This window comes from Pongo abelii, chromosome 16 (genome assembly GCF_028885655.2).
Source record: "Pongo abelii isolate AG06213 chromosome 16, NHGRI_mPonAbe1-v2.0_pri, whole genome shotgun sequence".
Classification (NCBI taxonomy): domain Eukaryota; kingdom Metazoa; phylum Chordata; class Mammalia; order Primates; family Hominidae; genus Pongo; species Pongo abelii.
In genome coordinates, this window is record NC_072001.2 from 13879367 (window position 1) to 13896621 (window position 17255).

At 49.9% G+C, this 17255-nt stretch overlaps 1 protein-coding gene across 5 annotated transcripts in view; it reads left to right on the plus strand.

Annotated features, from left to right (window-relative positions):
• Positions 1-17255, plus strand: part of CYFIP1 (cytoplasmic FMR1 interacting protein 1) — a 112913-nt gene that overhangs the window by 67890 nt on the left and 27768 nt on the right. For all 5 annotated transcript variants that reach the window (XM_024232941.3, XM_054531957.1, XM_054531960.1 and 2 more), the window contains exons 18-22: positions 1718-1814; positions 3505-3581; positions 3690-3798; positions 5023-5142; positions 10455-10654. In XM_024232941.3, coding sequence (XP_024088709.1) covers positions 1718-1814; positions 3505-3581; positions 3690-3798; positions 5023-5142; positions 10455-10654 — 603 coding nt within the window. The remainder of the gene's footprint in view (positions 1-1717; positions 1815-3504; positions 3582-3689; positions 3799-5022; positions 5143-10454; positions 10655-17255) is intronic.

The window sequence follows — 17255 nt, forward strand, 5'->3', positions numbered from 1 at the left end:
GAGCCGCCCAACCGGTCTGTCTTCTGAGCACCATGAGTGGGAAGCCCCTGAGTTCCTTGTGTGTCAGTCCTCACACATCCCTCGTGGTGCCCAGGAGATGGTAAGGACAGTCATCTTCCACTCTCTGTGGCTGTGGCATGGCCGTGCCATCTGTGTGGGCAGAGCCTCCGATGGCTGGTTCCACAGCATTAGGGTGGCATGAGGAGCTGGAACCACCTTGGAGGCCTCCTTCAGGCATGGGCCTCCTTGCCCCTGTCCATGGCCTTTGTCCAGACATGAGGCAGTGGGAGACGGGCCTTCAACCATGGGCCCATGCTGGACATGCTCCTGCTCAGCTGTGGGATCCAGGACCTTCCCCTTTGTTCTTTTTTTTTTTTTTTTTCATGTTTAATGCTGTCTATGTACTTCCATTGGTGTAATTTTTTCTTTTTTTTCTTTTTTTTTTTTTTGAGACAGAGCCTTGCTCTGTTACCCAGGCTGGAGTGCAGTGGCACAATCTCAGCTCACTGCAGCCTCCGCCTCCCGGGTTCAAGCAATTCTCCGGCCTCAGCATCCCAAGTAGCTGGGACTACAGGCACCCACCACCACGCCCGGCTAATTTTTGTATTTTTAGTAGAGATGAATTTCATCATGTTAGCCAGGCTGGTCTCGAACTCCTGACTTCAAGTGATCCGCCCGACTCGGCCTCCCAAAGTGCTGAGATTACAGGCATGAGTCACCGCACCCAGCCCACCTTTGTTCTTTTCCAGTCAGTTCATTCTTTTTTTTTTTTTTTCCCAACAGAGACAAGGTCTTGCTCTGTTGCCCAGGCTGGAGTGCAGTGGTGCAAACACAGCTCACTGCAGCTTCAACCTCCCAGGCTCAGGTGATCCTCCTGCCTCAGCCTTCTGAGTAGCTGGGACTACAGGCATGCGCCACCACACCTGGCTAATTGTTTTGTGTTTCATGGAGATGGGGTCTTGCTATGTTGTCCAACCTGGTCTCAAACTCCTGGCCTCGTGTTATCTTCCTGCCTCATCCACCTAAAGTGCTGGAGTTCATTCTCTATCATTTTTTTTGGACAGGATCTCACTCTGTCACACAGGCTAGAGTGTAGTGGCACGATCTCGGCTCACTGCAGCCTCGACCTCTCAGGCTCAAGTGATCCTTCTACCTCAGCCTCCCAAGTAGCTGGGACTACAAGCGTGCACCACTACGCCCAGATAGTTTTTTGTAGTTTTGTTAGAGACAGTGTCTTGCCGTATTGCCCAGGCTGGTCTTGAACTCCTGACCTCAAGTGATCTGCCCACCTCAGCCTCACAAAGTGCTGGGATTACAGGCGTGAGCCACCAAGCCTGGCCCTTGGAGTTCATTCTTGAAATAAGAAAATAACCCAATTTTCTTGTTGTTAAAAAAAAAAATCCTATGTACTTGTAGTGAAATATTTTAAAGCCTGCTAAGTGAGAAGATGCAGGCAGGTGGAGGCCCTTGTCTGTGTGTGGCCTTGAGTGAGCGTCTGCTGTCCCCAAGCGTCCTCGCAGCCTGGTGGGTGTGGCGGCCACCTCAGGCGCAGCCACCACGGGCTTTCTCAGGAGGACTGTGTGGTGTTTGAAGTGAAAATGGTTTTTCCTTACGTGAGAGGTGAAAAATGGAGTTGAGTTTCTGAGGTGGGGGGAGGCCGTCAGAGCTGCGAGTGCATGGTGGAGGCTGCTGGTGACACTGCTGCTGTCCTCTGCAGGTACGTGCTCTACTCCCTGGACCTGTACAATGACAGCGCCCACTACGCGCTCACCAGGTTCAACAAGCAGTTCCTCTACGACGAAATCGAGGCCGAGGTGAGGCCCCTGCAGCTCCATTTCTGTTCATTTCCTTCAATTAAATCTCCTTTCTCATTTTGTTTTCTTCCAAGTATTAAACTTTCTTTAAAATATAAGACAGTATAAACCACGAAGCAAGCATGTGGGAGCGAGCCCTTCCTCTGTGGATATGCTCCCGTGATGAGTGCAGGATGCGCTTTTTCACTTGACCATGTGTCACTGCGGTGTCTGCGTCCTCATCTATTTCTGGTTATGAACATGATCTTTGATGTTCAACTGATGCAACTCCTGTTTTATTTCTCTATTTTTTTGGTTTTGGATTTTATAAATAGCACTCTGCTGCACTCCCTGGCATGTTTTTTATTTGCATCGCGTGACTTCTATAGGACAAATTCCCACAGGTGGAATTCTCAGGTTAGTGTATGCACATTTAAGGAGATGAACCTTATTCTACACATCTCTCCTCTGCCTTCTCACAAAGACCACCTGAAAATGGTGCTTCAGGGAGATGTCACAGGTCCCTGGCCCTGCAGGATGGGAGGAGGGCAGAGACGCCCTTCTTGGCCCTGTCTGCCGGGCACATGGGTCCTGGGTCCCGCTTGCCACCAATTACAGGTATTCTCCTCACAGTTCCAGGAGATAGTGCGAGTCCCATCTGCAAGTAAGGGTCTTTTGAGGGTGCCTCCTGACCAATCTCACACCCAGAACAGCCACTTTGCTCCGTGGTGCCTCCTGGAGTGCACAGTAGGCGGAGCTGCCCCAGGGCGGGAACCTACCTGCAATGCACAGTAGCTCCTCGTGGTCACTGCACACAGTGAAGAGAGCCTTGTTGATTCTCTTGCATTTCAGAGAATAGGAATATTTTTCTCCCTCAGTAAGATTGGTTCTAGCCTAGTTTTCTGTGGCAGTGTGGTAGTCACTCCTGGCCACACTGCAGTTTATTTAGTGTGCTGTTGTTGGACAGTAAGATTATTGCTAGTTTCTTTAGTTTATTTTTCTTTTTTGAGGTGGAGTCTTGCTCTATTGCCAAGGCTGGAGTGCAGTGGTGTGATCTTGGTCACTGTAACCTCCACTTCCCGAGTTCAAGCGATTCTCGTGCTTAGCCTCCCAAGTAGCCGGGACCACAGGCACATGCTACCACACCAGGCTAATTTTTTGTATTTTTAGTAGAGATGGGGTTTCACCATGTTGGCCAGGCTGGTCTTGAACTCCTGACCTCAAGTGATTTGCCCACCTCGGCCTTGCAAAGTGCTGGGATTACAGGCGTGAGCCATTACGCCTGGCCTAGTTTTTTTTCCTAATAAGAGCCTCAGTCCGGGTGCGGTGGCTTATGCCTGCAATCATGGCACTTTGGGAAGCCTAGGCAGGCAGATCACCTGAGGTCACGAGTTCAAGACCAGCCTGACCAACGTGGTAAAACCTCGTCTCTACTAAAAATACAAAAATTAGCCTGGCATGGTGGCGGGCACCTATAATCCCAGCTACTCAGGAGGCTGAGGCAGGAGAATCACTTGAAGCTGGGAGGCAGAGGTTGCAGTGAGCCAAGATCGCACCACTGCACTCCAGCCTGGGCAACAGAGCAAGACTCCGTCTCAAAAAAATAAAAGGGCCTCAGTTAGTTGCCTTAACGAAACATTTTGTTTTTCACCTTGTTATTTGATCTTGCTTTAGGGAATCAAACTGTAACGTGTGCTTTCTTTTTCTTCAGGTGAATCTATGTTTTGACCAATTTGTTTACAAGCTAGCAGACCAGATATTTGCCTATTATAAGGTTATGGCAGGAAGGTGAGTATCTGGTGTGTGATTTTGATACAAAATGTTTCATAATTTGATCTGACATTCCCATTACAATTTATGGTGCATGAAAAACTTTCTGTCTTCCTTCTACACTAGTTTGCTTCTTGATAAACGGTTACGATCAGAATGCAAGAATCAGGGAGCCACGATCCACCTCCCACCGTCTAACCGCTACGAAACGCTGCTGAAGCAGAGGCACGTGCAGGTGAGCTGGGGCCGGGCTGTGGTGGGGACGTAGAGCGTGCATTGAAAAGACTGGGTTTTCGCCTGGGTGCGGTGGCTCACACCTGTAATCCCAACACTGGGAGGCCAAGGTGGGCGGATCACCTGAGTTTAGGAGTTCGAAACCAGCCTGGCCAACATAGCAAAACCCCATCTCTACTAAAAATACAAAAATTAGCTGGGTGTGGTGGTGGGTTCCTGTAGTCCCAGCTGCTCTGGGATGCTGAGGCAAGAGAATCTCCTGAACCTGGGAGGTGGAGGTTGCAGCGAGCTGAGATTGCACCACTGCACTCCAGCCTGGGTGACAGAGTGAGTGAGACTCCGTCTCAAAACAAAGAAAAAAAAAAAGATTGAGATTTCTTATAGCTAGCTAGGTTTTACTAGCTAGCTAGGTTTAGATATCAGCATGCCTTGTGACTGTGAACGTCCTTATAAATTATTAGGCATTGAAAGACACACCGTTTCTATTGGGTAACCTCACACACAGGGAACACCTGCAGCATTCTGTATCTGCCCTGAGGCTCCTGGGGGCAGGCATAGCCCGGAGGGGTTAACCCTTCTCCAGGAGCCCAAAAGCCAGAGCTTAAAAAGAATGAAGGTGAGAAGCACTCACCAGCTCAGAGCATCAGAGAAAACTTTCTCCTGGCCAGCAGGAAGAATTTAAAGATATACAGTGCTTATTTTTTACAGCTTTTAAAAAAATGATACACATTGCATGCCTGTATCAGAACATCTCATGTGCTCCATAAATATGTACACTTACTGCGTACCCACAAACATTAAAGAAAGAAGTTAAAAATTAAAAGTGATGTTACATTACACACACAAAACTAGTAAAATATGGAAAACTGTAAAAAAAATTGCATTTAATTCTACTCTCTGTACACCAATAATCACCATGCACATTTTTTGGACATTTTTCACCAGGACTTTGTCATATTTTTATGTTGTTAGAACAACACTGAAGTATGGATATGTTCCTAGTATGCTGAAATAGAGATGGAGTAATTTTCTCTTATTTATCATCGTACGCCTGTAAAAAGACACACACAGACTGCCATGTATGCGGGGAGATGGGTCTTGAACATGGTTGTAAAGGGTGTCGTTATTGACAGACCAGCTTCTCCAGGGTCTCTGGTGAGGCATTTGTTGTTTTCGAGCTGCTCATGTCCACTCTTTCCCTGCCATCCTTCCCTGTGTACGCCAGCTCCTCGGCAGGTCAATAGACCTCAATCGTCTGATCACCCAGCGCGTCTCAGCAGCCATGTATAAGTCCCTGGAACTGGCGATTGGACGATTTGAAAGTGAAGATTTGACTTCCATAGTTGTAAGTAATTTCACTTTGCCTTGTTGATAAATTGGACTAAGGGTAGGTCCAGTTCTTATATAGATGGTAAAAGAGATGCACTCACTGGGCATGGCCTATACCAAGCCTCTTGTATAGATAATAAAAGAGATGCACTCATCGGGCATGGCCTATACCAAGCCTACACTCAGTGTTCACAATGCTAAATTGACTTAACGAACACATAACCCCAATCTTGAGAAAATCGCCAACTATGGCAAAAGGTAGCACACCACTTAATAACATGTTTACATTTTAGTATTAACAAGCTAGGAGATAAAAACGTTTAACTTTGGCTGGCACGGTGGCTCATGCCTGTAATCCCAGCACTTTGGGAGGCCGAGGTGGATGGATCATTTGAGGTCAGGAGTTTGAGACCAGCCTGGCCAACATAGTGAAACCCCATCTCCACTAAAACTACAAAAATTAGCCAGCTGTGGTGGCAGGCACCTGTAGTCCCAGCTACTCCGGAAGCTGAGGCAGGAGAATCACTTGAATCCAGGAGGCGGGGGTTGCAGTGAGCCCAGATCGTGCCACTGCACTCCAGCCTGGGCGACAGAGCAAGACTCCGTCTCAAAAAAAAAAAGACATATCTTCTTTAGGGACCAAGAGAGCCCACAAGGGTCTTCCTGCTAATTCCTCTACCCCTACATTTCGCCTGGCTGTCTGAATTCATCTCATCTCCAGGTAAGGTCTAATCCTTCTCCTGTTATCTGGACCTTCAGGTTTCCCAGTGAGGATGTGTGTTCGGGGCCAACGTTCCCCGCTCACCCTCTTTGGGCGCTCACCCATTTTTCGGCTGTCTCACGGAGCCTACAGAGGCAAGCCGCTTCCTTCAGAGGGTCTTTGGATTCTCTTGGCTTTCCTGGTATGTTCCTGTGGTATTTCTTGAAGCAAAAGTTTGCAGTGTGAGTCTTCACACACTGCTATGTTCGTCTGAATGGGAGCTGCCAGTTAGTCCCACCTTCTGTCTGCCATTTTTCCCTGTGTCTCTATCACAATTTGAACACAGGAAGAGGCAAGACTAAGGAACAGGAAAACAGACGTTAAAAACATCTGAACTGGGGAACAGAGAAAAATAAAAATGAATGAGACAGAAAAGAGCATAGGAAATGTGGAAAAAAAATGAATGAGACAGAAAAGAGCATAGGAAATGTGGAAAACAGTGGAAAGACCTAACGTGTAACTGGAGTGTTAGAGGAGATGAGAGAGAGAGTGGCGTCATGGAAGACTTGTCTGAAGAGAAGATGGCAGAAAGACCTTAACGTGGACAGAAGACACCGGCCTGCCACTCAGGTGTGCCACCCAACTACACATGCTGGAGCCAGGGCCAGAGCCACAGGGGGACCTCAGTGAGCAGGCCCCCGAGCCACAGCTCTGTGGATCACCTGACCACCCCCCAACTCTGACCCTCGGCCTGTGGTGCCTTTGAATCTTTAGGATTTAATCAGAGCTAGCATGCAGTAAGCCTGAACTGGCTGGTTGTCTTCCCTTCTCCAGTGCATGGTCATTGGTGCATGGCCACACGTCCGTTTCCACTGGGGGAGCAGGGGGAGGGTTTACAGTGTGCATTTTCAAACAAAATGCACAAGGTCCTTTCTCTCCTTCACCCAAGGAGCTCTGGGTCCGAGAACTGGTTGAGGAGCTGTGAATTTCTTTCATGATGATTCAAGTTAGGCTGGTATTGGGTCGGCCTAGGGCTTTTCCCTTTATGCAGATCAATGAGACTTCCGAAGGCTGATCGTTTGTGCCAGCCCTGGGGATACCACAGTCCTTTAGTCAACACTGGCACCCCTGTGAGTCAGGCCATTTGAGTACACATGGGTTGTGCTGCCCGCCACCTGACACCATTGGAGTCAAGGAGCCCAAGCTGATGGCCTACAGAGAATAATTTAGACAGAGCTCTTCAAAGATGGCTGAGATGAGATCAGGTTTCAGGCAGCTGAAACAGTAGGCCCTGCTGACTCTGGAATTGAATAAATCAAAATTCCTTCCTAAGACAAAGCTGTCCATGGGAGAAGCTGCTGGGAATAGCATGTAAGCTGGTAAGGGTTAGGATCGTGGCAGAGGGGAGCATGAGAGACAGGTCTCAGAAGGCTTGAGCCAGTGCTGTTACTCTTGGCCCTGACCAACTCCTCTTCCTCTTCAGAAGCATGAGAGAGCTTATTTCACTTCCAGTCGAGCCACAGGTAAAGATCATGGTCTAATCCCCTTTAGACATATTACACTAAAAAAGAAAATGTAAGTGCACAGCAGTGTCCCTACAGACAGCGGAGGCACGTCAGACAGACACCCACGGACCATGGAAACTGTAACCTCATCTTTCACAGTGAGCTAAAAGAAATTAAGAAAGTAGTAGTTGCTGGCCGGGCGCTGTGGCTCACGCCTGTAATCCCAGCACTTTGGGAGGCCGAGGCGGGCGGATCACGAGGTCAGGAGATCAAGACCGTCCTGGCTAACACAGTGAAACCCTGTCTCTACTAAAAATACAAAAAATTAGCCAGGCTTGATGGCGGGCGCCTGTAGTCCCAGCTACTCGGGAGGCTGAGGCAGGAGAATGGCGTGAACCCGGGAGGCGGAGGTTGCAGTGAGCCGAGATTGCGCCACTGCACTCTAGCCTGGGCGACAGAGCGAGGCTCCATCACAAAAAAAAAAAAAAAAAAAAGTAGTAGTTGCTGTCAAAGAATAATATAAATCAGAATTTTTAGAAATCCAGAAATAGTCTGGGCACAGTGGCTCACACCTGTAATCCCAGCACTTTTGGAGGCTGAGGTGGGTGGATTGCATGAGGTCAGGAGTTCAAGACCAGGCTGGCCAACATGGTGAAACCCCATCTCTACTAAAAATACAAAAAATTGGCCGGGCGTGGTACACACCTGTAATCCCAGCTACTTGGGAGGCTGAGGCAGGAGAATTGCTTGAGGCAGGAGAATTGCTTGACCCAGGAGGCAGAGGTTGCTGTGAGCCAAGATTGTGCCATTGCACTCCAGCCTAGGCAACAGAGCAAGACTCTGTCTCAAAGAAAAAAAAAAAAAAAAAGAAATCCAGAAATAAGGTTATTGGAAAAAAGAAAGTTTTGAAAAGAGAAAAGGCTGAGCACAGTGGCTCATGCCTGTAATCCCAGCACTATGGGAGGCTGAGGCAGGCAGATCACGAGGTCAGGAGATCGAGACCATCCTGGCTAACATGGTGAAACCCCGACTCTACTAAAAATTAAAAAAATTAGCCGGGCGTGGTGGAGGGCACCTGTAGTCCCTGCTACTCGGGAGGCTGAGGCAGGAGAATGGCGTGAATCCGGGAGGCAGAGGTTGCAGCAAGCCGAGATCGCGCCACTGTATTGCAGCCTGGGCGACAGAGTGAGACTCTGTCTCAAAAAACAAAAAACAAACAAACAAAAAACAGAAATAAGAATGAAGATTGGGTACTCGGTGGCTCACTCCTATAATCCCAGCACTTTGGGAGGCCAAGGTGGATGGATCACGAGGTCAGGAGAGCGAGACCATCCTGGCCACCATGGTAAACCCCGTCTCTACTAAAAAGTACAATAAATTAACCAGGCATGGTGGCACATGCCTGTAGTCCCAGCTACTCGGGATGCTGAGGCAGGGGAATCACTTGAACCCAGGAGGCAGAGGTTGCATTGAGCCGAGATTGCACCACCGCACACCAGCCTGGGTGACAGAGCAAGACTCTGTCTCCAAAAAAAAAGAACAAAAAGAGGGAACATTTTTAAAATCAAAAAGAAATTAAAGCAGAAAAAGGATTTGAGAGGAAATGATGCTCTCAGATGATCATCATCATGGATGATGAAGATTCAGTGTACCTGTCATACAGCTTCCTCAAGAAGAAAACCAAAGCAACGGAGCAGGGCCGACTGGCATTTATTTCAAGGAAATATTGATAAAATAGAAGACACCTTGAAAGTGTCTATTAAAAGCATACATCATATATTTGGTAAAACCGACCCAAGCTTGTCAACACTTAGAAATACTGCATCTTAGGCTGGTTGAAGATTAGAAAAAATAATACTAATACATGTAAAAACGGTATTGCAGTGAACGTTTTGGATTTCCCAGGTGAGGAAGAAGTCCTTGGGCTGTCTGAGCAGGGCAGGTAAGGAAGGAAAATCCGATTGTCCTCAGACCTTCACCAGAGCCAAGGAAAGGAACTGTGAATCGAGGGTTTGGTCGCCAGCCAAATCGATCTTCTGAGAATAAAGGCTGCAGTCAGATGGTAATGAACGTGCCAGGGCTCGAGAGGATTGTTCATTCCTGGAGAACAGACCTTGGCTGGCAGGCACTGGGTGCTGGCGGGCACAGTGCATGTCCCTGTGAGCATCTCTGCACTTCAGAGCAGGGCCCTGTGTATTCATCCTTAGAGTCAAATAGGCTGGGACTCAGAGACCTGTGGCGGCCTTTTTCTATGAGCATAATTTGGTACCGGCCGTGGTGTTTCTGTTGGCATTGGCCAAATATGATTTTGAGTAAAATCGTTGGTCGAGGCTTTGATCGAGGCCATTACTGTCCAACAGAAATAGAATGCAAGTCAGATCCGTAATTTGAAATTTTCCCATAGTCACATTAGAAAAGGAAATAGGTGAAGTTATTTTTAATGACATACTTAATCCACTGTATCCCCATATTAATTCACCACGTCATTCCTATGGCAATATAATTGAGGTGGGTATTTGCTAGTCTGTTTCGTCCTACTCAGTCTTTGAAATCTGGTGTCTCATGTAGCGTGCCTCAGGTGGGAGCAGCTGTGCTCCGGCCCCGGCTGCCATATTGGACAGTGCGGCCTGGGCGAGCTCCAGAGCAGCGCATGTGAGGGTTTGCAAGGCCTGTGGGAACGAATGCACCTGCCCTGCCACCCACGCATGCCTTTCAGTGACTCCAGGCACCTCAGAGAAAGCTGGCTCAGCTGCAACACCCAGGGAGATGCAGCCGCCGGCTGGGTTATACTGCAGGGCAGGGCCGGGGCTTAGCGGGCACATGGGGGGAAGGGTGGCAGTAGCAGGCTACACGTGCACTCTGCCCCACAGGGTGCTGGACAGCAGGGGTAGGTGGCGTGGAGGTGACTGCAGTGGAGAAAGGCATGGCCCAGTGGGGGTGACTGTGAAAAGGTGGGGTGCCAAGAAGCAAGCTCATGTCACCTGTCAGAGCCTACGCTTGCTGGGGGCTGCCTCCGTGCAGCCCTGCCAGGGACCGTGAGGCTGGGGTGGGATCAGAGGCCACTCGGTGCCTCCTTCCTGCCTGGACCAGCTCTGTCACCAACCCCTGTCTTTGGTCGCACAGGAGCTGGACGGCCTGTTGGAAATCAACCGCATGACCCACAAGCTGCTGAGCCGGTACCTGACGCTGGACAGCTTTGACGCCATGTTCCGGGAGGCCAACCACAACGTGTCAGCACCCTATGGGAGGATCACCCTGCACGTCTTCTGGGAGCTCAACTATGACTTCCTGCCCAACTACTGCTACAACGGCTCTACCAACCGGTGAGCGTGCCTGCCACATGGGCGCCCACAGGCGAGGAGCTCAGGGACCCATGTCCCTGCAGGCTTCCTCCATGTCACCAGGTCCCTGTCTCCCTGCTCTTCCTGCTCCCCAACACTTCTCACATGAAGAGCACGCAGGCAGCCTCGGGCCTACCCTCGCGTGGACGGTCATGGCTTTGCACTTGGGGCTTGCGTGGGGCTGCATCTCCTGGCTTTCTGTCTGCCTGATGGTGGAAGTGGAGTGACTCTGTTTCTCATGCTTCCGTGCTGGCATGTTGGAGTGTGGGGGAGCCACCCTCCCACCCACCGCCCATGGACAGCATGAAGTGATGTGATTGGTGGTGAAATGGTGGATGCTGGCAGTATCCTGAGCTTCAGCCTCATAGTAGGGCCTGAGTCCTGGGACAGCCCTGCCCTGGGCTCCGCACACTGGGTGGCGGTCATTCTGGCTGAGGTTCCTTCTCTGCTCACTGAGCTCAGCTCCTACACAGTGTCAGCGCGTGCCAGGGACATGTGTGTGTCACCCACCGTGCCTTCCCATAGACACCAACAGCCTAGGGGGATGACCAGGGCACCAAGCAAGGTGCCTGGCCACTGAGCTCCATCCAGAGGTAGAGGAGTGCAGGTGTGTGCACACGCGAGTGTTAGGAGCACTTTTACAAATAAGTGCTTGTGCTTGCCCCCAATCTCCGCATCCCACCCACATGTGGCTGAATTCTTACTGACTTGTAGGCCCAGAGTTTTGTGTCTCAGGAGACAGGATGCCGAGCTCTGATGACAGAGGAGAGGAGCGGCTGTCTCGCAGCCCAGTCCTGCCTGCTGTGACTGTCGTCTGTTCAGGACCCCTGGGTGCAGGGCCGCGTTTCCTGTGGGGCCGTGGGTCAGGCCCAGGTGTGTCACGTCACTGAGGCCATTCTCTAGGGTCGTGGCCACGCACTCTGGGCTGCAGGTGGCGGCACCTGGCTTGGCTTTTCAGCTCAGGGGGCCTCCAGGCCGGGCTGGGAGTTGTCCATGGAGGGGGCCTCCGGGCCGGGCTGGGAGTGGTCCATGGAGGGGGCCTCCGGGCCGGGCTGGGAGTGGTCCATGGAGGGGGCCTCCGGGCCGGGCTGGGAGTGGTCCATGGAGGGGGCCTCCGGGCCGGGCTGGGAGTGGTCCATGGAGGGGGCCTCCGGGCCGGGCTGGGAGTGGTCCATGGAGGGGGCCTCTGGGCTGGGCTGGGAGTGGTCCATGGAAACCAAACCGTGAAGACCACCGTCTCTGTTTAACTCACCTTTACGGTGTCCATTTTCCTCAACATTTTTTAAAGATGTTTATGCTTGGAATTAATTGCAAAAATATTCTTACACAAGTAATATATCAAAATTATAGAAAACTGAGAAATCATGGATACATAGGACAGAAAAATGAGTGAACTCCCCAGAGGTTTCCTTGGTAGAAATGTATTTGTCCTCTAAAGTGAGGCATGGGTGGCCATCGGCCCCTCCATCCCGAGTCTGCACCCCTGCAGTACCACATACATCACAGCAGCAGGGAGGGATAGCCAGGCGCCTCCTTCCCCACACCCTGGGAGGTGACGTGAACACTCCTGTGTGCAGATCAGCACGGTGCACCCAGTGCCATGCGTGCAGCTGCTCAGAGCCATCTGCTGGGGCCTTACACCCAGGCAGCCGCACTTGTCCCCACTGTGGGTGGCAGGAGGCCCCTGGACCCATGGGGGCCCCTGGACACAAGCAGGCTGGTTCCGTCTTATCTGGAAACCAATTTCATGTGTGTCACCCATTTCCCCAAGAGACCCAGAGCTGCTGCCTCGGGCCACACCTGTTGGGCAGAGGTCAGCATGTAGTGACCTGAGCCTCCTGGCGCCCTGGTGTCTGGGGACACTTGAGGTGCGATTCACAGGGAACCCTAGCATGTCACAGGGGCATTTTCTGCAGAAGAGCTCCTGTTCACTCAGCAACCTCCACCTTCCATGAGTGTTGATAGAAGCCATTGTGTCTGCGTTTCCCACAAGTCTTTGGTGGAATCAGGAGAGCTGTGTTATCTGGGAAAGGCATTTTAAAACAGGATTTTGTGTATCCAAGTTCTATGTCGAATCCTGAGAAGACACAAAACCATGCTACCCGGAATTTTAGTCCCATGCCTGAGGGTTTTCTGAGAGCTGCGTGACGCAAGCCAGGACTTTGCTCGTTGCCTGGCCTAACTTCCGGTTAGTGAGCTATGCGTGGCGGCTCTGGGAGGTGACCTAGGTGGTCTGCGACTGGAATTTAACCTGTACAGTGGGTAAATGTGTGACAGTGCTGCAGCTCTGGAAAGAAGCTGGCAGAAGGGTATTTCCTCGGGTCCAGAGTTAGGCCTCTTTTCCAGAAGACCATAGATGGAGGGCGTGTCCTCAGTGGGGCGCACCTGGAGCCCAAGGCGGCAACTGTCCCCTCACTGCTTATGGTGACTTCTGTCCCTGGGGTGAGGTGGTGGCTGCCAGGTGTCCCCACTGTCATGTTACCATTTTTCTGTTTAAAAGTTATAAATAATTTGTAGGGAGATAATTTGAGATGATGTAAACAAACTCCCTCATTAAAATTTGACCCAGTCGTTTTAACGTCTGTCGACGATTCCTGCCTGAATCAGTTATCTTCACGCTGGTGGTTGAACAGCACCGAGTTGTTTTTTTGTTTTTTTTTTTTTTGGTGACAGAGTCTTACTCTGTCGCCCAGGCTGGAGTGCAGTGGTGTGATCTCGGCTCATTGCAGCATCTGCCTCCCGAGTTCAAGCGATTCTCCTGCCTCAGCCTCCTTCGTAGCTGGGATTACAGGTGCATGCCACCATGCCTGGCTAATTTTTGTAATTTCAATAGAGACAGGGTTTCACTGTGTTGGCCAGGCTGATCTCAAACTCCTGACCTGAGGTGATCCACCCACCTCGGCTTCCCAAAGTGCTGGGATTACAGGTATGAGCCACCGTGCCCAGCTGAGTTTTAACTCCTTCATTCCCTCTGCAGGTACTAGCTGGAATTCTGCTGTATGTGGTAGCATTTGTTTATTATTTGCTTATTTGTACTAACTCAGGATTATCCATTACTGTGGAGTTTTGAGGCTGGGGTGGGTGCGGTTTGGGCAGTGGGAGCTGCCTGCTTGGTTTCGGTCTCCTGGGGCCGTCTCCACCATTCTTTCTGCGCCGCCAACCTTCTGCACCACAAGATGTTCTAGGCTCGGCCGGGCGTGGTGGCTCATGACTGTAATCCCAACACTTTGGGAGGCCGAGGTGGGCAGATCATGAAGTAGAAGATCGAGACCATCCTGGCTAACACGGTGAAACCCTGTCTCTACTAAAAAAACACAAAAAAATTAGCTGGGTGCGGTGGCGAGCACCTGTAGTCCCAGCTACTCGGGAGGTTGAGGCAGGAGAATGGCGTGAACCCGGGAGGTGGAGGTTGCAGTGAGCCGGGATTGCACCACTGCACTCAAGCCTGGGCGACAGAGTGAGACTCTGTCTCAAAAAAAAAAAAAAGAACAGAAATTTATTTATTCTCTTACGATTCTGGAGTCCAGAAGTCTGGAATGAAGGTGTCAGCAGGACCACGCCCCCTCTGAGATGCTTGGTAGAGCCGTTACTTCTGGCGGTGACCTCAGTTCTGGGTGTTCTTGGCTTGCAGTGGCATCACTCCAGTCTCCTCTCTGTCTTCACGTGCCACTGTCCCTGTGTGTGTCTGTCTCCTCTTCTCACAAGGACTTCAGTCATATTGGGTCAAGGACCTACCCTGCTACTCCAGTATGACCTTGTCTTAGCCAGACACATATGTGGTGACCGTCTTTCCAGCAAACTTCACATTCTGAGGTACTAGGAGTGAGGACTGAACATATCTTTTTCGACAGAGTCTCACTCTGCTGCCCAGGCTGGAGTGCAGTGGTACAATCTCGGCTCACTGCAACCTCCAATAGGTTCAAGCGATTCTCCTGCCGCAGCCTCCTGAGTAGCTGGGATTACAGGCGTGAGCCACCACGCCCGGCTAATTTTTGTATTTTTAGTAGAGATGGGGTTTCACCATGTTAGCCAGGCTGGTCTCGAATTCCCGACCTCAGGTGATCCGCCTGCCTCAGCCTTCCAAAGTGCTGGGATTACACGCGTGAGCCACTGCACCTGGATGAACATATTGTTTTCAGAGACACAATACAACCCATAGCCCATGTGTACATGTGTATTAGTCCATTTTCACACTGCCGATAAAGACATACCTGAGACTGGGCGATTTACAAAAGAAAGAGGTTTAATGGACTTATGGTTCTACATGGCTGGTGAGGCCTCACAATCATGGTGGAAGGTGAGAGGGACGTCTCACATGGCAGCAGACAAGAGAAGAGAGAGAGCTCCTGCAGGGAAACTCCCCTTTTAAAACCATGAGATGTCGTGAGACTCACTCACGATCATGAGAAAAGCATGGGAAAGACCTGCCTCCATTATTCAGTTACCTCCTAACAAGTCCCACTCATGAGACGTGGGAATTGTGGGAGTTACAATTCAAGATGAGATTTGGGTGGGGACACAGCCAAACCATATCAATGTGCATGTTTATTTCTATATAGTTACCTACGTATTAAAACTATGAGTTTATACTGATATTTCCAATTCCATTTCAGCACTGCAGAGTTCATTCTAGTCTTCTCTCTTTCCCTTTTTCTGACTTCATTAAACACTGAGAATCCTTGCTTCATTATTCTTAGTATATTACTCATTTGCTCATTTCCAAAAAAACACAGAAAGTAGTTTCAGAATTGCTAATCCTGGCTGGGTGCAGTGGCTCACACCTGTAATCCTAGCACTTTGAGAGCCCAAGGCAGGAAGATCTCTTGAGTCCAGGAGTTCAAAACCAGCCTAGGCAACATAAGGAGACCTCGTCTCTACAAATTTTTTTTTTTTTTTTTTTGACAGAGTCTCACGCTGTCGCCCAGGCTGGAGTGCAGTGGCACAGTCTCGGCTCAATGCAACCTCTGCCTCCCGGATTCAAGCAATTCTTCTGCCTTAGCCTCCCGATTAGCTGGACTACAGGCGCCTGCCACCATGCCCGGCTAATTTTTTGTATTTTTAGTAGAGACGGAGTTTCACCATTTTAGCCAGGATGGTCTTGATCTCCTGACCTCGTAATCCGCCTGCCTCAGCCTCCCAAAGTGCTGGGATTACAGGCATGAGCCACCGTGCCTGGCCTGCAAAAAGGTTTTTAAAATTAGCTGGGTGTGGTAGCACACCCCTGTAGTCTCAGCTACTTGGAAGGCTGACATGGGAGGATCACTTGAGCCTGGGGAGGTCTAGGCTGTAGTGAGCTGTGATCATGCCACTGCACTCCCGCCTGAGTGACAAAGCAAGACCTTGTCTCAAAATAAGAAAGAATTGCTCATTTTTACCACCATAAAACACAAACCTACCAACTCTAGTTCAGTATTTGTTATCAAATTTTTGTCTTTAGATTGAGAATATATAGTAAAATATTGTGTTTAAAATTCATCAGCCGAGCATGATGGCACACACCTGTAGTCCCAGCTACTCAGGGGGCCCAGGCAGGAGAATCGCTTGAACCCGGGACGTGGAGGTTGCAGTGAGCTGAGATTGTGCCACTGCACTCCCCTGGGTGACAGAGTGAGACTCTGTCTCAAAATAAATAAATTAATTAAATTAAATTATTTGGAATGATAGAGTAACAGGGTTTAGATTTATTCTTACTCCTTAAGTGAAAAACTGGACAGGACGTATGGATCAACTGTTTTCAGACTCGGACCTTTTGCTAAGGGGACGGAAGCAAATGAGGTGAACCCTGTGAATCTCCCTGACTTTCCATCCGGAAGCACTTTCTGGACCAAGTTCAGAGAGGAACAGTCCAAGTACAGCTTGGAATTTCCTGCTTGGTAGAGGGGACAGACTGGAACTGGGGAAGCTGAGGCCGCTGGAATTTGCAGGGTGGCGTATGAGAGAGCAGGGACCTTAACAGAAACAGCTCCTGAAACCACATGGGCGTGCCAGGGAGCTGTTAGCTGAATGATTCTCAACATTCACACAAGGCCAGGAGGCTTCTGAGTTCCTACTAGCAAGAAGAATGGAACTCTGTTGAGGCTGGGCACAGTGGCTCACGCCTGTAATCCCAGCCCTTTGGGAGGCCAAGACAGACAAATCACTTGAGGTCAGGAGTTCGAGACCAGCCTGGCCAACATGGTGAAACCCCACCTCTACTAAAAATACAAAAATTAGCCAGGCGTGTGGCAGGCGACTGTAGTCCCAGCTACTCAGGAGGCTGAGGCGGGAGGATCACTTGAACCTGGGACATCAAGGCTGCAGTGAGCTGAGAATGTGCAACTGCACTCCAGCCTGGGTGACAGAGACTATCTTTAAAAAAAAAAAAAAAAAAAAAAAAACAACCCTCTTGAACACCCAGATGTTCACTAGAGGTGCCAGAGGTACTGAATTATGCCCACCCCTAGAAGTGCCAAAAATTCATCATGACAAGATCCAGCAGATTGACAGGTAAGTCAACTGCCTGCCCCCCAAGACATTCAACACTCTCTCTTTGTTTTTTCTCCCTGTTCTTGCCATTCTAGATTTCAGTTAGATATATGTTAGT